General features: G+C 45.8%; 1 protein-coding gene across 2 annotated transcripts in view; it reads right to left on the bottom strand.

Moving 5' to 3' along the window:
* Positions 1 to 692: 692 nt before the first annotated feature.
* Positions 693 to 20,296, bottom strand: part of LOC140628361 (cAMP-dependent protein kinase catalytic subunit PRKX) — a 74,492-nt gene continuing 54,888 nt past the window's right edge. For both annotated transcript variants that reach the window (XM_072817692.1, XM_072817694.1), the window contains 5 exons: positions 15,718 to 15,813; positions 11,855 to 11,912; positions 9,756 to 9,833; positions 7,991 to 8,138; positions 693 to 5,390 (listed from right to left, as the gene is read on the bottom strand). In XM_072817692.1, the coding sequence (XP_072673793.1) occupies positions 8,013 to 8,138; positions 9,756 to 9,833; positions 11,855 to 11,912; positions 15,718 to 15,813 (358 nt within the window). In that variant the 3' untranslated portion in view covers positions 693 to 5,390; positions 7,991 to 8,012. The remainder of the gene's footprint in view (positions 5,391 to 7,990; positions 8,139 to 9,755; positions 9,834 to 11,854; positions 11,913 to 15,717; positions 15,814 to 20,296) is intronic.

The raw sequence follows: 20,296 nt of genomic DNA, 5'->3' as shown, positions 1-20,296 counted from the left end.
CAGGCTCCATGCCGGGAGCCCGACATGGGACTCGATCCCAGGATTCCAGGATCAAGCCCTGGACCAAAGGCAGGGGCCAAACCGCTGAGCCACCCAGAGATCCCTGTTTTTGTTTTAATAAAACTTTATTGGAACACAGCACGTTCATTTACAGATTGTCTAGGGAAGCTTTTGTGCTGAGACCTGGTGTGTCCTGCAACATTGAAAAAAATGACACAATAATAACACATTGTGTATCATATACTTGAAACTTGCTTAGAAGAAAGAATTTGAAAGTTCTCAGCACAGGGCACCTGGGCGGCTCTGTGGTTGAACATCTGCCTTGGCTCAGGTCCCGGGACCGAGTCTCACGTCAGGTTCCCCGCAGGGAGCCTGCTTCTCCCTCTGCTTATGTCTTTCATGAATAAATAAAAAACATCCTAAAAATAAAAAAAAACAAATTCTCATCAGAAGCAAAAATATGTTTACGACTCTATGTGGTGATAGATTCTGACTACGTTTATGGTGGTGATCGTTTTGCAATATACAGAGATATCCAATCATTATTGTACGTCCAAAACTAATATATCATGTCAATTATACCAATAGTAAACTAGAAGTTAAATTTAAAAAGAGACACTGCTGACTCTTGAACTAGATGAACCCAGAAAAGCTTGCCTTATAACCAAAGAAGCAGACCAGAGTCAAGTGTCTTAAAAGATACAAAGTTTTTATTAAACAAACCTGGAATGAATAGTATTATTACATAAATTAGGCAGCAGTAAAATTTTCCTAGGGTATATATATATACAAATCACAGTGATTTTCATTGTGCAAGAATTGAAAGAATTAGCAAGACTTTTTTTTTTTTTTTTTTTTTTTTCCACATGAGAAGCTGGGATGACCCCACAGGGCTCCCAGTGCTGGCTCGCCGGGGCGCACCGCACCTGCAAAGGCACTCCATCTCGCATCTGCGGCATCCCACGGCCACCCGGGGGCCCCCGACACGTGCACGGGTGACCCGGCCAGGCTGCCCGTAGCACAGCGCAAGGAAGAAGGAAGCTACGACCGCTCTGCAGAGCTGAAAAACCATCTCAGAGGACGAGACGCCCTGAGTGTCAGAAGGCTTGAAATCCCATCTGCTAACACACACACACACACACACACGCATAATGACTTTTCCTTTAAGTTAACAGTCGTGTCCACCAGGGAAGAGCCAACGAAAGCGTCACAGAATGCGTTACAACAGGACAATTGACAGGAAACCATTACAGCACGTTTGCCTTTGACTGTGTAGGACCTTCCCTTGGATGCAAGCCCATGGGGTCTGCAAAGCAAACTTGACAGGGAAACGTGATGCTTGGTGATATCACCCCTCCTGCACTCCACCCCCATCAAGACACACGTGCACACACGCACACACACATCAAACTACCCAAATACATTATTGACACAACCGTTCATGTGCTTGTCTTCTCGGTTTTGGTAAGTGGACATCGTCCACTGACGGTGAAGCAAAGACAAGGCCTTCTCATCTCCGTAAGAAACGGGGACACGCGGCACAATACCCAGGACCCGCCCAACGCCGATAAAACCCATACTCTCGGTGGATGGACCTCCGGGAAAAAGAACTCAGGCATCATCACGTTCTAAATCTGCACCGCGGGAGCCGTCAGGGGCTTCTGAGAATGCACATCATTTGAGGATGTCAAATCAATTGGTTAGGGGAACAACAACAAAAAATCCAACCAAGTATTTTTCCTGCACTACAGTAACCAAGAAATGTCAGAACAAGAATGTCGATGTTGTCGTGGGATGGGACACAGACTGAAGCACTCCCCGGGGCGGGCAACCCTCAGTGCTTAGCGAGTGGGGGCTCTGGGGCCTTCAGTTTATGGCGTGGAGCCATAGTTTCACAGTTAAATTGGTCCAAGATCTAGAGGCAGCGTAGGTCATACACAGAAATGGCAAACGCATCCCACACATCCCATGTTCCCGCGACGGCCCAGCGGTACCAGCGATCCTGTCGTTGGTGACCAGGGAATGAGGCCTTGAGTGTAGAGCACAGAATGAAACAGAACGCTGTACCAGGTGCTCACGGACAGATGGGTGAGGGGGTGGTGGGAAGAGGATGTGAGCCGGGCACATCCATCGATCTCATTGCCGGGCTTTCTTGCGACGCATCGACAGGTCAACAGCAGAAATCGCGATGCGCGCATTGGCCCAGCAGATACGTTTCTGCCCGGCAGGACCCTCACGTGTGTTCTGCAAGAGCTGGAAGTCGCCCAACGCAAATGGAGGATATGCTGTACGGCCGGTGGTGATTTAATTTCCTTCTTAGCTCTGCAGACCGTGTGTCCAACCGGGTTAGTGACAATCCCCTTGGAAAAACAACACCCGCCCCAACACGCTTCTTCGCAAGACATGCGTTTCCTGAGGAATTTCTTTTTAATGGTACGTGTATTTGAGAAAAATATTGCCAACTCATAAAATTGCATAGAACAAAAGGAGTCTGTAGCTTTTCCCCGATGCGAATTTTGCCAATGTTTCCATGACGTTTCTTCTCGTGACTTCTGCGCACGGATGTTTGACCAGATACCTGAAAATTGAAGTGTCCCCACCCGAATAAAGTATTTCTCAATTATATATGGTGAGGGTCCCATGTGTTTGGGACTCATTTTGATTGAATCAGTCTTTGCATTACATCACTCTGTGTAATTTAACAGTCCGGCCACGGGCAGTTAACACACGGCATGTGCCACTTTGAATATTGAAATGGCAAAGACTGAGTTTAACACCATCTGGTATTCTTGGAATCCCCTTTAATTTTTAATTTGTTTTGCATGGCGGATGGCTGATGACAATGTTTTTAAAGAACTGTGTGATCTGTGCATTCCAATGTTGGCGTTTTGTGTGTCTGTGTGTGTGCGTATCTGTCCAAAATTAAGGCAATGTATTTCATGCTTCCTTGAGGCTATTTTCATATCCTATATTAAATCCGGGACGGTGAGAATTAAACCTGAAAATATGCGTATGGGTCAATGTGTATCTATGTACAACGTTTTACCGTGTTCAAAAAGGTGTTTCATTTATTTTAATTTTTTGAAGCACGGGGCTCCAAGATAATAATAATTTACTTTTACAAGTCAGAGGACACGAGATCTTTGCTTTCCCTCATGGGTTTGTATCTCAGTGCATAGGTCACTTTGCTGACTTAGCCTTGAAAGAGCCAATGATCAGTTAAGAAACTTCATGGTGAACGTATAGCCGGTTCTGGCACCCGACTTAATGCAAACAGCATGGGCATTGCTCAGTACAGGCTAAAAAACACTGTTCTGTTGGAACATCCAGACAGCACGCCTTGTGAAAATAATTTTTCTTTGAATTATACATTATAAAGAGTTTATTTTACTAAATCTTGTCGTCACTCTGATCTTATTGGATTTGGATTTGAAGAGCAGCTCACGCATGAGAAAGGAGGAGATACCGAGTGGCTTCGATTTCAGGGTCTTGTAAAGCTTGGATGACTGCGTGTGTTCATCACCTCATCTTCCGGCACACAGAGCCCCGGCCTTCCAACTTGAGAGCAGTATCTGCTCAAAGCTGCTAAACGACTGGATGGCCATCGACATTTTGCTGCTTAAACCCACGTGTGACTCTCCCCCACGGCGGCTCTCTGCTTCCGTAGATGTGCTTGCAGAAGAGAGGTAGGAAAGCTCACACGGAAAGAAAAGGCCTTCCCAGGCCCAGCATTGGAAAACAACGTGTATGATGGTGAAGAATCCACGAGGTGACTCAAGAACGTGGGAGCTGGAGACACCTTGAGAGGGTCCACAGTCTTTCGTCTTCCTGCATCCAAGTGCACCAACATATCTCCCAGGGCATGCACATGCTGACTTTTCTGGACCCAGCATGGGAGAAGAAAGGGTATGCAAGGGGTCTTGGAGGTCTGTGTGGGTGTCCCTCTGCAGTTGTTGAAGGGCCTGGTGCCTACTAGAAAGTCATCGTTGACACCTACTACCAGGCACGTCACAGGTGTGAGCAGCTCTGTTTGTCCAGCTGAGTCACGGTGAGCAGAGGATGGGCAACCGCTTGAGATTCACACAGCAAAGTTCAGAATGAGGAAGAGAAGCACAAGACAGAAGCCAATGGATCATGGAAAGCACGGACCTCTAGTCCACGTGCCGTTTTCTGGGAAGACGCACATCTAGCAACACGCTCCCTGGAGCCCAGTCCACAACTACCTTTCATTAAGTCAATCCCAAGGGGAAAACACAGTGCAGGGTGCTCGTCGTGGTGTCTTCACGATCAGGTCCAGAGAGGAAAACATAGAATCCCAGCCCTGAGAAGTCTCTACAGGGCCGCCCTACCTATGATAAGACCAGAGTGTGCAAACTAGTCAAACGCTCTCAAACTGAACATTTATGGGGACAGGAACAAGAGAGGCTAATTTTAACGACGCTGAGAGCTTACATCCTATAGCTCATTGGTGTCTTACTTTTTCCCACAGTGAAAGTTAGAAGAAAACCTTGGCATGAAGGTCATCCATGCCACTGAGGCAACATGGAAAGTCCTTTGTTAGCTTCTGCATTTTGTTTAAGCTAGAACTCAACTGGATTTTAAGAGGAAGCCACCCGTCCCCTACCCTCACAACGGAATATGAAATTTCTGGATATAATGCAGGAAATTTCTGAACCGCGTTCAATTCCTTGAAGAACGTTAATGGCTATTGGCTATTCTAAGACTCAAATTCGAATTGATAGGTCCTCCTCTTCCCCTTTTGGCTTCAAGACCTAAAGTCACTAGACATGAAGTACGAAAGACATGGGATGTGGACCACCCCACGATGTTTTCTCCACAAACTACAAAACGCACAGAAGATGATAAAAAATACAACACGTCCTATCTGTTGCAGCTATTGTCGCCAAGAAACACAGATCTGGAAAGGGCAATTTGGAAAATAATCACAGGCTCTGCTGAGTATGAAGATTTACATCACGGCACAATTCCTGTGCACCAGTCATATGGTCTTTTTACACCCGCACACACACACGCACACGCACGCACACGCCACCTGTGGTTATAACTGAACGCGCTCCATTTAAACTTATAAAGTTAAGTCTATGAGGAAAACCAAGATATCACAGTAGGTTCATCACACTAAGAGATAAGATAAAATCTACAACGAAACAATTTTCCAAAATGTCCTACTGTGCAGTAGATTTCCAGTTGCTTAAAGATGCTTAATTTCCAGTTGCTTAAATAATGCCAGGTCCATGACTTTGTACGGATCTCCAGTCTCTTTATATACATCCTGACGTACAGAATTCGGAAATGTCTTTATCCCACGGACATGACCCTTCTTCAGGACTCGTGTGCAGCTCTTTGTCCCCGGCAGGCTTCAAGCCATCCTGTGTGCCACATGAAATAAGAGAAAGGACTTTGTTAGTTTTCAGAATGACAGGGTACGTTTTGTCATAATCATACTCATAACTCAAAAACGACTCAATAAAACACACACACAAGAAGAAACTTTCCATTGAAATTCTTGCAAAGACCCACAAGCAGGAATTCCAAGGGAAGGGAGATGCTTAATAAAATAATTAAGCTGTGGGGCGCCTGGGTGGTGCACCGGGTTTAGCATCCGACTCTTGATTTCAGATCTCGGGATCGTTAGATTGAGCCCTACCTACATCGGGCTCCACGGTCAGTGAGGGGTGTCCTTGAGAGTCTTTCTCCTTCTCCCTCTGCCCTTCTCTCTCTAAATAAGTAAATAAATCTCTAATAAAAAAATTAAGCAGTATTTTAACGGTGGGTCTCAAATGTGATATGATGGCATCATGCATACGACTATCCCATGCTCATCTATGCTAAGAGAAGACATTAGATGGATTGCACAAGCAAAACCAGGTTCTGCTCGATGTGCTTTGCTGCAGACCCTTCCAGCTCGACAGAAAACATTCCATTATGAAGCCAAATAAAAGCCAAAGTGTGAGGTCTTTCCATGCCAGGTGTGCTAACAGCGTGCTCCAAGGGCTGAAGAGATGTGAGAATTCACTTTCCAAAGACAAGTGTCTTTCCCTCCTCGGCTCTGGAGGGCAGTGATGAAGCTGCACTTGTGTCTCATCACTGGGAGACATTTTTTGCTTCATGAAGGAATACCTTCCTGCACGGGCGGTTGCGCCTGGGCACTTGGTGCTGAAAACTCAGGGCTCTGTGTGTCGTCCCTCGACCCCACCACCGTGTACAAAACGCTGAGAACACATGAAAATGTTAACATGTCCAGCTGCTCGAGGATGAGACTGGGATCCAATGTTGTGGAATAAACAGATCAGGGAAATGATTTCTTGATTTCCCAAGGTTCGCCAAGGAGGTCATCGCAGTGTCCCCACTACTGGCCCAAGTACGTCCACAATGATTCCAGGTGCAAAAAAGAAAATGCCGTTTGTGCATCCGTTCCCAAGGACATGCCCCACCTGGAGAAGTTATTCCTATGTGCAGAAATGAGCTTTATGAAAGGTAGCTGGACCAGCTGGGGGCATGATTCTCAACCGTGAATAGAAAACTATCCACTGAATACATGACAAAACCCATCGGACAGCAGCTCTGTGTTTCCCTAAGTCAACTAAACAGTGTGTCGTTTACAAAAAGGCCCCAGCCTCTGGCTATCAATGATGAGTCTTCCACCAGAAAGCAATCCACGTCTTCCAATCATTGGAAGATGCCTGAATAAAAGTAATTCATAAAATATTATGGGCAAATCACTCAAAATTGAAGCAAGCGAACAGAACACACACACACAAAAAAACAAAACCAAACTTAGAAACATCTTTTGTCTTTAAAACTCATGAACTGGACTTCACTAGCTTTGCAGAAATTGGAAAAGCTAAAAAGAGTCTTCATTTTAAGAGCACCTCAGGAGAACGATGATTATGTGTTGAAAAGACTAAAACCCATCGAGCAGATGTGTTCCTTTCTCATCCACACAGCCATCTCTTTCTCTTATTAATTTTTTTCTACTATGTTTTAACTTTTAGGCAGATTTCCTCTCAGTATTGGCGTGGCAATACCAGCCCAGAGCGGGGTTCTGGTGGCACCATGCCTGCCTCCCCGCCAGGGTTCTATAGTGCTATCGTCTGCACACGGTATTGACCAATTATTCCTCCCACTCCTCATAAGTGCTGTTGGGGAGATAAACACAGGAAAAAGCAAGAAAAGTCACGGGTAGACATATCATCGGCAATATGCTCACGAGAAGGAAAACCTGATTTAGGTGGTATATGTAACCAAGCTCCTCATGGAATGGGAGTAACTGAAAGATCTTTACTACCCACATTGAAAAATCCTTCAAAGCCATAGGTAGATGCCAGACACATAGAGTCATAGACTTTCAAAGGTTCAAAGAAATGAGAGACTCAAAAATCCATTGTTTTCAATGTCAAATCGAGCTTAGAAAATTCCATAGAATTTAATAATTAAATTAATTAAATTAATAATTAAATAATAAATTAAATAATTAAAATAATAATTAAATTAATTAATTTAATAATTAAATTAATTTAATTAATTCCATAGAATTAGAACGTGTTCCTGGGCAGCATGAGGCCGGAGGCAATGCTGTCTTGGCCGCACTGCCCACCGTGAGTAACACACTCCGGAGGGTTGAGGCTGCCGCCAAGAAGGCCTCCATCTTGCTCTGCCCCACTGCTCCTGTCCCAGTGGATGAGGAATGCACCACTCGGCCAACGCAACATCCCCTTGACATGGGGACACTCAACCTCCCTGATGCGTAATTATTTTTTTTAAATATTTTATTTATTTATGACAGATACAGAGAGAGAGAGAGAGAGGCAGAGACACAGGTAGAGGGAGAAGCAGGCTCCATGCACCGGGAGCCCAATGTGGGATTCGATCCCGGGTCTCCAGGATCACGCCCTGGGCCAAAGGCAGGCGCCAAACTGCTGCGCCACCCAGGGATCCCGATGTGTAATTATTGAAACAAAAGATATACCTTCCAGATGTGGGTCCTGCCCTCAGAAATTCTTGAAGACTTCCAAGTCTTTTGGAGACACTGGAGGGGCCGTGTTCCAGTCATTCTCGGGGTATGCTTCAAAGTTGGAGGTATCACCCTCGCCGCACAGCTTGGGCACGATGGGGGGCTGCGGGACCAGGGCAAGACACAAAGGCACAGTTAGGAAGCAATGTCGCTTCCAACGTTGCACACCTGGGTGGGACGTGCATCCCTTCATGTCTATGCCTTTACATAAAAGTGGAAATGATGGGGCGGGGGGCACAAAAAAACAAAGCTGAATTCCCTTGGTTTATGAACGCGGAAAGCTTCGAATCAGAGACACTGCAAATAAAGTGTCCGTCAACGGTGCAGGATGAGGAATGAAGGAACGAAGGATGGTGGCCAACACTTGCTTTTTTTTTTAGACTTGAGACCCACCCAGATGACCTGTGAATGCAGATTCCCAGGCCTTCCCAGGTCTGAGTGATTCTGATGTAGCTAGTCCAGCGGCCAGGGTTTGGAAAATCCCAGAAACATGTCAAGAACAACGGGTGCCAGTTTTAGTATCACTGACACCAAGCCTCAATCCTGTATCAGTAATACTAGGTCACCGGCATTGACAAAGAGGTTGGCCAAAGTTTTCCAAAGAGGGCCAGTCAGGAAATATTTTTGATTTTGCAGGCTGTCGAATTTCTGTGGAGACTACTCAGCTCTGCCTCGGTGGGGGGGGAAGCAGCCTCAGACGACATGTAAATGAATGGAGGTGGCCACGTGCTAATAAAACTTTATTTATAAAAATTAGCAAGAGGCTTTGGGAGGAAATAGAACAAGTGAGTAATTCTTGGTAATGCAGACCTCCTGATATAGATTTGGTTTTTAAACAATGAAAATGTATTATTTATTCAATTAAAAAAATAAATCATTTAATACAAAAAAAATATTTAAAAGTTAAAAGCAGCTTATTGAGACATTAGTGGTCCAGGCTGAACCCAAGATTCTGGGCTAGGGGCCCAGAAAGGCATTAGCATTTCTCAAGTCTTCCCACTGACTCTAAAAAGTGCAAGGTTGAGAATGTCACTATTGACGACTCCTGTCAAAAATAAATTTCAGTTCCGGGTCGCCTGGGTGACTTGGTCAAGCGGCCGACTCCTGATTTGGGCTCAGGTCACTATCTCAGGGTCATGAGTTCGAGGTTCAAAGCACGTCCCTTGATTGGCTCCACATTCACTGAGGAGTCGGCTCGGGATTCTCCCTCTGTCTGCCTCTCACCCCACTCATGCGCACATACTCTTCCTCTAAAATAAATAAATAAACACATCTTTTAAAATATATTTATATTTACATAGTCCGTTCAAAGAACGGTGATCTAGAAAGCATTCTCCATCTAATCCACCACCATCACTGCACGATATCCGTAACTGCTGGGTGAACACCTAATCTTTGTTATGCCATCTATCATTCCCCATTAGAAGTTGGTGGGATGGGACTTTTCCCGGTCATACTTCCAGCGAGGGACAGAGCCAAGACTAAAAAAGAAAAATCTGATGGAAAAATCTTAACTGGTTACCTCTAGATGTTTCTGTAGCACTAAGATTTCCTCTAAAAAGGGATCTTGGCTTATTGACGATTTGAGATGATCAGTTGTATTCCCCAAATTAATTATGTACCAGCCATAAATAAATGAGTCACAGAGTCAGGCTCTGCCCCTCGCTGAAGACAGGTAAAGGATGCTGAGTCACCCGTCGCCCGCGAACGTATGTTGTACCTTCAGTTTCCTTTGTGGGACCGCCTCCCAATCCACAGTTCGGAACCACCGGTGTCGCTTCACGTCATCTGCTCCATTCTTCAAAAGAAACAGGCATCATCAGGAGACAGAATTTTCACGGGACAGCAAAGAAAATATTCCAGGTAATCTCTACCTTGCTTAGTATAGCACCAAAAAAAAAAAAGAAGAAGAAGAAAAAGAAAAAAGAAAAAAGGGCTATGTTTTGATTAATTAATTATCCCTAGGCCGTGAGCTAGGGGGAGATGTATAAGTGAAGGAAATGAAGCTGTTTGTGTTCAGTTTGCTTTCATTCATAGTAGAAACAAATCTGGTCATTACTACCGTGAACTGCACATAAGGGTAAGACTACGGCTCAGGCTCTTGAGATAAAACGGGACAGACACATGGTCATTTCTGCATCTGCCAACTATCTTCATGTGGACCGTTTTCTTTGATATTTAGAGTTCTCATCATATAGACACGGAAACCGAGGTTCACTAAATGATATAATTGGCTCAGGGCTGCGAAGCTAGTCAGTCACATGAGTAGGACTCAAATCCACGATGTGCAACTTTAGAGATCGTAACAGCTACCCAGCAGTACCTTCCAGTTACTTTATCAGTGTATTCGCGTCACAGTGACGATGTGTTAGGGTCTGTCTGCTTCATTCTCAAGTGTGACGCCAACCGCCAACTTGCAGGGGGCATCATGGTCTCTGAAAACCCTTCCCAAGTGTTCAGCCTCCGACTCTACCCTTCTTCCCCGTTTTTATGGCCCTTGCAGTGACTTTTTTAATCGATTAAATGTTGGGAGTTTTTAAGATAGAAACACATGAATTCTGTGACACAGGAAGAAGCCAATGGATCTGAATGTAACATTAAGTTTGCGAAATATCTCCTGGAACCTGTGAAGAACTTATTTGGAAATAGGGTGTTTGCAAATGTAAGTGAAGGGTCTGCGATGAGCTTGTCCTGGACGAGGGCGGCCCTACATCCAACGACAGGGGTCCTTGTAAGACGCAGAAGAGGAGCCGCAGACATGGAGGAGTCACATGAGGATGGAGGCAGAGATGGGAAGGATGTGGCCACCAGCCCAGGGACGCCTGGGGCCCCAGACGCTGGAAGAGGCAGGCGGGACCCGCCCTGGAGCCCCTGCCCTGGACCTCAGGGGTCCTGCCCAACTTGGATCTCAGACTCTGGTCCTTTGTTATAGCAGCTACAAAACACGCATATGAGCTATCACACCGTTTATGCAACCATCCTTAAATATATTCCCGTCCACATGAGAAGTCTGTGAAAATCATACATGACGTACACATTCTCAAATGATTCATTCACACACAAACGTGCACACCCATGTTTACGGCACTATTCACAACAACCCAAGTGTCCATCAACAGATGGATGGGTAAGCACGACGGGCACCACCCATGGAGTAGGACACTGCCATGAAAAGGAACGAAGCTCTGACACCTGCTACCACGTGGACGGACCCTGAAAACGTGATGCTCAGTATGAGGAGCCACACATAAAACGTTTCCTTAAAAAAAATAAATAAATAAATAAAAAAGTTGCCTTATGGTGTAATTCATTTACGTGAAAGCCCAGAAGAGGAATTCCACAGAGACAGAAAGTAGATTAGCGGTTGCTCAGGGCAGGAGGGACGGAAGGATCGGGTAACAATACCTAAGGCTATGGGATTTCTTTTTGACATGAAGGAAATGTTGTTTAACATGGACTGTGGGGATGCTTGCACAACTCTGCAAACGTATTAAAGCCGTTGGACTGCACCCTTTCAATGGGGAGGGTTGTACGGTATGTGGTTTATTTGTAGGTCAATAATGTGATTTGAAAAATCGAAATAAATAAGCAAAATACTGACGTCTTTCAGATCATCGGTGAGTTGTGTAATCGTTTGGAGAGAAGAGGGGATGACCAGTTGGATAGACCCAGTTGGATTTCGCCTACCCAGACCCCCAGATTGGAAATTTGGCCCATAATTAAACTCGATCACCGTGACTTTGTTTCTATAAATAGGAATGTATGGTGCCAGGTAATGAGTGTGTCTAGCGGGCGATACACATGGAAACTAACACTGACCTTCATGTTTCCGAGGCGCCTGGTTCTGTCAACAACAAGCAATTTCCTAATGAGGTCTCTGTTTGGAGGAAGGAGACAAGAAGAAGACGCGTCTTGATAAGGACCCAAGCAAACACAGCATGTCAACAGCAATAAAATCCGCCCAGCACGTTATGCATTTGGAGAGAGGATCGATTTTTCACTTTGCCTCAGCATTTTCCAGCAATGGTTTCTTCACCAATACTGGTGTCTAAATAATTTACACAAAGCTGGGCTGGCTACACAGAGGGACAGAGCGAAGGGGGAAAGGTGCATTAAATCTTTGGGCAGAAAATGAGCCTTTCAATAGAACACGCGGGAAAATGATGTGCCCGCCCCGAGCATGGCGACATTTCACTTAAAATATACCTATGAGGCTGTCCCCAAAGGGAAGACATCTGCTTTTTTTTTTTTTTTTTTAATTTTTATTTATTTATGATAGTCACACAGAGAGAGAGAGGCACAGAGACACAGGCAGAGGGAGAAGCAGGCTCCATGCACCGGGAGCCCGACGTGGGATTCGATCCCGGGTCTCCAGGATCGCGCCCTGGGCCAAAGGCAGGCGCCAAACCGCTGCGCCACCCAGGGATCCCTTTTCTTTTTTTTTTAATTATTTATTTATGATAGTCACAGAGAGAGAGAGAGAGAGAGAGGCAGAGACATAGGCAGAGGGAGAAGCAGGCTCCATGCAGGGAGCCCGATGTGGGATTCGATCCCGGGTCTCCAGGATCGCGCCCTGGGCCAAAGGCAGGCGCCAAACCGCTGCGCCACCCAGGGATCCCAGACATCTGCTTTTAACAAAGTAAATGGCCATGCTTTGCCCTAAAGGTCTACTTATTTATGGGATCCTGGCTGTTCGCTACTTGCTCTCCCACAGCATACAAACTTCTGTGAGTCCCCTGAACTCTGCGGTTCCACTCAATTCTTCCTCCTAAATAGCAGGCCGTGTCGGAATACAGGCCAATTAGGATCAGGCCAGGCCTATTAGGATTTGACGTTTAAGATGAGCGTCAAGACTTTCAGAAGACAGGCTACTTGTAAGAATAAAAGGTAAGGAAATAAAAAGTGTGTGTGTGTGTGTGTGTGTGTGTGTTTGTGCATTTGCACATAATCTACTGGATACATTATGTATCATAATATCTAGACACTTCAAATAGAAACTGAAATCCCTCAGACCAATTGAAAGACCCATGGCCCAGCCTCAAAAAGACCCATGACACGACTTCTCATAATTCAGATATACCATGTGCCCCGGGGTCAGGTGCACATGCCCAGACTCACCCCACGGCACAGGCATGGGCTGTGAAGGCAGGAAGGCTGAGATCCCAAGGCCCGTGGTGATAGATGCGAAGGTCCAGGGTCCCAAGACCCTTGGGTGCCTCATGTCTAGACTGTGAATCACCAAGCAGCACTCTCCTCAAACAATCCCAAATTAATGCATTTTTTTCCTCCTTCTCTTTCCCTACTATTTGCACTCCTGCTGGCCATGTCAGGGCATACACTTAAAGCTGTCCATACTGGGGTTGTAAATAAATGAAGTTTTACTTAAAATATAAAATCACAGTCTTACAAGACGTTATGGTTCTGAAAACAAAGGTAATGGGACGAAAGGGGCCGTCCCATATGGCAAAGCCACGTAGGAACTCTGGAAGTGTGTGAACTCTGGGCGTGCCTGGAATCCTGGGATGGGCTCCGTGTCCGCTGGCGATCCCCCGGTTCGCGGAGCCTGAAATTCTACATCGTGTTCACCGCCCTGCCTGGCTTGTCTCCGGCCGCTCCGAGACACGGAGAAACACTGGTTAGGTATTTGTTCTACCGCGATGGCAACAAGCCCTAAAGCTTTTCTGTCCTTTCAACTGTTTAGTGTTGAATAATTTTGTGTTATAAATAATCTCAGAGTCAATGGAAAGAGACATGTGCCTGGGCAGGAAGGTGACACAGTCAGACGCCAAGCTCGTGTGAGCCAACAACAGGGGCCGGTGAGAAACGGAGTCACAGTTCTACCGTCGTGGCGCCCAACGGCAACGGTCTGGATATGCGAGACTCATCAGGGTCCTGCTTCTCAGCCAACTCATGGAGACCTCCCGATTGTGTGAAGCAGTCAAGTTTTCTCAACCGCCATCTGTAGTCAGCAATGCACCCAAGGATCCCAGCTCACGTTACCCGGAGCAAGCGCAGCAACAGCAACATCTAAGCCACACGTGTGTACTGTGGCCTGGATCCCACCAGGGTGCGTCCATACCAAGGGAGCAGAGGTCTACGCCCCCCTACCTGCCCCAAGATTAATCCAGAATTTCAGGGCTCAATGGTAACCGCCAGCTGGCAGATCCGCCAATGGAAATAGGTAGATTTTAATCCAAGCAAACCACTGGGAAATTGTTGGCATATACACGAGTAAATGTTTAAAAAGTCCACATGACATCATGTCACTCAACTCTAATTGGATTTGGACCCCAGGGGGAGAAATGCTCTATAATATTTTTCACTTCTTTCTAGAGAAAATAAGCTTTGGACTGCTTCATGTCCCTTTGCACCTCGCCGTCTTGCCATTCACCGGACAAGTGCCCTCCCTTCCGGATGCTTCTTTTTTTTTTTTTTTTTTTTTTTTCGGATGCTTCTTTTTAAATGGAATCTCCTTCCCTTGCTTGTCTTCTAAAACTTGCCTAGTGTGTCAAACAACACAATTTTGGCCCAAGCAACCCCGAGAGACACTGCCTTCTCCTTGGACGGTGAGCCTCTGGGTGGAGCAAAACGGCCTCTGCCACAAGGAAAAGCAACCAGATGCAGCCAGTGGTCCCAGCAGCTGACCCAGTGTCATGAAATAAGTTTTCTCTGGACTCGCCTCCTACAGGTGGCTTTAAAACATAGCAAAGGGGGCACCTGGGTGGCTCAGTGGTTGAGCATCTGCGTTTGGCTCAGATCGTGATCCTGAGGTCTTGGGATCGAGTCCCGCATCAGGCTCCCCACAGGGATCCTGCTTCTCCCTCTGCCTGTGTCTCTGCCTCTCTGTGTCTCTCTTGAATAAGCTATTTAAAAAAAAAAATAAGTAAATAAAAATAAAAAATAGCAAAAAGAGAGAAAAGTTTCGTTGTTGAGTGAACAAAATGACCCCACTTGGGATCAGCAGGGCTTGATACACCCAGCACGTCACCTGGGAAATGCACTGAAAGAACGAGAAACCATGGAGCAAAAAAAAAAAAAAAATGTCTACCAGGTGACCAGATGGACGAAGATAACTAGACCGCCAAAAGCATTCTTAAATTTTGAAAACTTTAGGTTTTCTCCCCACTGTTACCACAAATGTAATGAACTGCATACCCTACGCTAACATTGAAACCATCGAGAAGTTCTCATAGCAGGTGTTCATCAGTCCCCATGTCAGCATGAAAAAGGAATTTAAGAATGAAAATAATTTAAGACGGAGGAAAAAGATAGACCTGCTAAAGCCATCAACCCTCCTGCCAAATGCAAAACTAGCGAGAGGGGGCGGGGAGGAGGGGATGTAGAGCGGGACGGACCCTTTTCATCAAATAGCCAAACGGCTCTCTTACTAAATATGATTAACAGATGCCTCGATTGGCTAATTGTAAATGTCATTTCTCTCAAAAGGCATAAAATCTGGCCAAGAGTCACGAAAACGTTAAGTCTCATTACCGTAGAATAACGACAACCTCTTCCCTTTCTGTGGAAAGATGATGGCCCAAAAGACGAGAGGCACAGCGCGGTCAGAAGGTGATCTACCGTCCCGCTCGGCGGACGCCTGCCCTGTGATGTCTGGTCTGTGATTTTAAAAATAAACACCCCCCCCCCTCCGCCCCGGGTGAGGAGGGAAATGGTTTACTTACTTCACACTGAAATCCAAATGTCTGGGGAAATCTATTTTGCCTGCAAGAATTTTTTGGTAAATGCCAAATGGGTTGTCATCAAAAAACGGAGGAAACCTGTAAGAAAAATAAATATCTATTTTTAGTGGAGAGTAAGCATGGAAAAATCTCTGCCTCGCAGCGAGTACTATTTCCGCTCCAAGCGGGCAAGGCATTCAAAACCTCACCCCCTTCAGACCACGAATAAAGTTCTTTATATTCTTTTTTTTTTTTTTTTTTTACATTCTTTATATTCTTCATCCGTACGGCAGAATGGAGTACCTAGCAGGTGCTTAGGAAATGTGAGCAGATCAAACGGAAGAGGACGGGTAACACTGTGCCCTATTTTTCGTTTATTTTTTGGTTCAAGTAGACTACACCTCTATAGCCGCCAGCCTCTGAATCTCCATTCACATAGGTCGCATTAGGGAGCTGGGTGAGGGCAAGGCTGCTTCCTAAATTCTACCTTTTAGGCCACAAAGATCCAGCAAACTGCAGCTGGCACCCTGGTTTCGTAAATAAAGCTTTATTGGCAACGCGGCTGTGCTCATTCACTTACGTATCGTCGTCTACGGCAGAGTTATCATAAATAAAGATCGCAGTCCTGGCACAGAAACCAACAGACGTACCTTCTCTACTATCTTGAAACACAAGAAAAAAAATCTGAAATACACTGAATAAGAAATATACTCAAAACTGCAAAGAGCAAAAAAAAAAAAAAAAAAGAAAAAGAAAAGAAAAGAAAGAAGAAGAAGAAGAAGAAGAAAATATAGAAGTAAATCAATAAATATATGCCAGGGACCTACCTATGTGCCCTGAGGCACACATTGTACTTTTGATATTTGCTTGGAGTGATGAGGGCAAAGAATCGCAACTCAAAAGGAATGCTTTGGAAGTAGAACTGAAATAAGCCCTGGAAATAGGTTATAAAATGGAGTTTTCGTGGGGCACCTGGGTGGCTTAGTCGGTTAAGTGTCCGACTCTCGGTATTAGCTCAGGTCACGATCTCAGGGTCGTGAGATCTCGCCCCAAGTCGGGCTCCACGCTCAGCACAGTCTGCTCGATATTCTCTCTCTCTTCTTGTGCTCTAATCATATAAAATCTTTAAAAAAACCCCAAAACATAGAGTTTTCATATGACATCTTGATGGAAGATGGCAACTTTCAATAGGCAAAAAAAAAAAAAAAAAAAAAATTCCGGTTGATTTCAAATCAATTTCCAAATAAATAAATAAATAAACAAATAACGAGAATATGGGGAGTGCAATGGTGGTCTTCAAAAAGATATATCTATGTTCTCACCCTGACAGTCTATGAACATCAGCCTCTTTGGAGAAAGAGTCTTTGCAGACGTAACTAAGTGAAAGATCCTGGGATGAGCTCATCCTGGAATAGGACGGCCCTACAGCCAACGATAGGGGTGCTTGTAAGAGACCAAAGAGGAGATGCAGACGCAGAGGAGGAGCCACATGAGGACGGAGGCGGAGACGGAGGGATGCGGCCACCAGCCCTGGGGACGCCTGGGGCCCTAGACGCTGGAAGAGGAGCTCAGATGTCTGGTCTCCAGAGCTGGGACAGGATGGATTCCTATTGTGAGCCACCGTGTTTTTAGCCATTTGTCCTGCCAGCTACTGGTATATGCAGTCTACACACACCGTACAAAGAAGTAAATGTGAAGTACGCCATGTGTGATAAAGGCGCGCCACAACCTTCTTCTCGCGTGACATTTCAGCTCCTCAGGGACACACTTGGGTGTGAGCACAGGCTCGGTGCTGAGAAGGCCGCAGCCGGATCTCTGAGCCACTGCATATTCGGGTTCCGTAACTACAACTTACTTTGGCCACTGGTGCTTGTAGAGCTACGAGCTACCGCGTCCTGAGAACCTGCCCAGGCCAGGCTGGAGAGGGAAGGTCTCTATGGACACAGAGACTCATCCGGTCCTCGCTGACCAGCTACACCTTCACGTTCATAGCTCCCGAGTCAACCGTCCCTGGTGGACCAGACGCCCTTTCCAACAATGGCTGGGGGAGTCGGGACTCCTTTCTCGGGTAGCGGCTCCGTCTGAGGACGCCCGGCTGTGTGATCTCACTGGGGAAATGGGCACGTTCACAAACGGCACGTTAAACACCAGGAGGGAGTGTGTCATCCATCCCTACCAACATTTACGGACAATTATTAAACAAAGTGTTCTCAGGAAGCAGGCGTTACAGGACTGTATCATGGGGAAGGTATGTGAGCGGTAGTTTAACGAGCGGAAAAAAATGTAATAAATGAGCAGTACCAAACCTTGCCCGAAGGAAGGAACGGAGGGAACGGGGATCTGAGAACGAGCCCTGCCGCAGGCCTGTGGAAAGCACCCTGAGAAATCCTCCAATCTGTCTGGGGTCCAACACGATACTTCCAGTTCTTAATTAAGCTCTGAGTGCGTGTTACGTAAGGAACCTAAAGTTGTCTATGTGCCAGCGGCGCTCCGAAGGGCCATCTTCTCACTAGCATGAAGGAAGGTCAAGAGTTTCCTCTTCCAGCTTCATGCCAGTTTTGCTGCTTTTCCCATCATCTCCCCGTGATGGCTTTCACATATCCGCTCTACCCACCTACACCTTCCAGTAGAACGGAATGGTCCAGAAAGAGGCGCCGCGGTCGCGGTAACGTCATGCTCCTGAGCACTGTCCTGGACAACCACAGAAAGGACTGGCCCTGGAAGGCGGGCACTTTGGACGCGGGTTTGAGGAAAAGAAGAAAGAGTTCTTGGACAGAAAACAGAACGGAGAGGTGGCACCAGTTCTGGGTACTTGACTTCTTCCTCAGAGAACCCCTTCCCTGGTACGTGCGCACAAAACGTGCAATGTGTCCTTCAGAAACAGTGGCCAGGACAAAGAGCCAGGCCGTGCAAGGGTTGGGGGCAGAGCAGAGAGTAAGAAAGAGTCCCAGGGGCACCTGTTGCAAGCGTGACGGCCGTGATGCTCCCTCTCACGGGAATCCTGGGGCTCCACAAGTCTCTTTCAGGAGCTTCGTGAGAGCTTTCCTTCTGACTACAGGTCTGAATGTGGATGCATTTATTTTTTATACACCTCCAGCAACCGCGGTCTGGTTGGTGTGTGTACAGGACACCTCCAGCTGCTGCCAGGGAAACGTCCCAAGGGCAGGAGGGGAAGCAGCTGGAGGGGACATCAAGGAAATTCAGAAGTGGTCCAGGGGGCCGCGGAGTGTGCCAGGAATGGAGAGGGAGTCAAGGAACTCCCAGGAAGGATCGACTAGGCTTGTGGGACGTGCACGCTCTCGAGTCTCTCAAGAAATCCCTCCAGGAAGCCTGGACCCCCTCCTACTGGAAACGTCAAAAATGGAAATACGTTCCAGTGAACACACGGGGCTCTGCCTCGTAAGAAATGCAAAGGTCAGGTCATGGTGTTTTGGTTGCGAGTGAGTTTTAACAATTCATCATCAATTATTCTAGAAACAGAGCCTCATGATATATTAGATACTATTTATCTTAAATGCTATTGCTAGAAGAAATGTGCTAAAATTCTAGTAGAATATTAGAAATATCCTATTTCCTAATGTTCTATACAGCCTATTCTAATATTTGAATGGATTATATCCTAAAAATATTCTAATCATTTTAATAATTGCTTTTACAAAGTAATCCTAACGTATTTACTCCATCCTAATATTATACTCTAATTTAATTAGATTTTATTCTATTTTAATTCCAATATTTTGTTATATTCTATCAATATTATTTTTCAAACTTGTATTTAGTAATAATATCTCACATTATTCTATATGTAGAATATATTTACTAGAACGTACCCCAGTAATACCGAGAAAACAGGGCAGCCCGGGTGGCTCAGCGGTTTAGCGCCGCCTTCAGCCCAGGGCGTGATCCTGGAGACCTGGGATCGAGTCCCACATCGAGCTCCCTGCATGGAGTGTGCTTCTCCCTCTGCCTGGGTCTCTGCCTGTCTCTCTCTGTGTCTCTCATGAATAAAAAAAAAACAAAAAAACAAACAAACAAACAAAAAAAAACGAGAAAACAAAGCCAGGGAACCTCAGCTACGAAGCCCTGGCCGCCAGGGTTGATTTACCGTTAATCAATGCTGACCTCTAGTGGTCAATAACATTAAGGAAGGGAAATGTGCTGCTGGGCATGCGAGGGGACTCGCCTGAATGCGGGCACATAAATATTCACAACTGTGGTATCTTCTCCATAGATGGACAATGCCTGATTCATTTTAACCTTCCGCTCTCCTTGGGATTTCACGGGCTGGGGTGTCTACTGAAAAATCTGGTTCCGTGTGATTTGCCAGTCACTCTGGGTTAAGAGTAATGGAAAATACAAGAGAACAGATAGATGATGGATGAATGGACAGATGGATGGATATCTGGATAAATACTTAGGCAGACAGAATAGATACATGATAGATAGATGGGGGAGTGGGTGGATGGGTGGATAAGTAGACATAGGGATAGATGGATGGATGCATGGATGGATGGATGGATGATGGACAGATGGATCAATAAATATACAGATAGGTGCACAGAATAGATATGATAGATGGGAG

Source organism: Canis lupus, chromosome X (genome assembly GCF_048164855.1).
Source record: "Canis lupus baileyi chromosome X, mCanLup2.hap1, whole genome shotgun sequence".
In the NCBI taxonomy this organism is placed as follows: Eukaryota; Metazoa; Chordata; class Mammalia; order Carnivora; family Canidae; genus Canis; species Canis lupus.
This window is presented reverse-complemented; position numbering and strand designations above follow the sequence as displayed.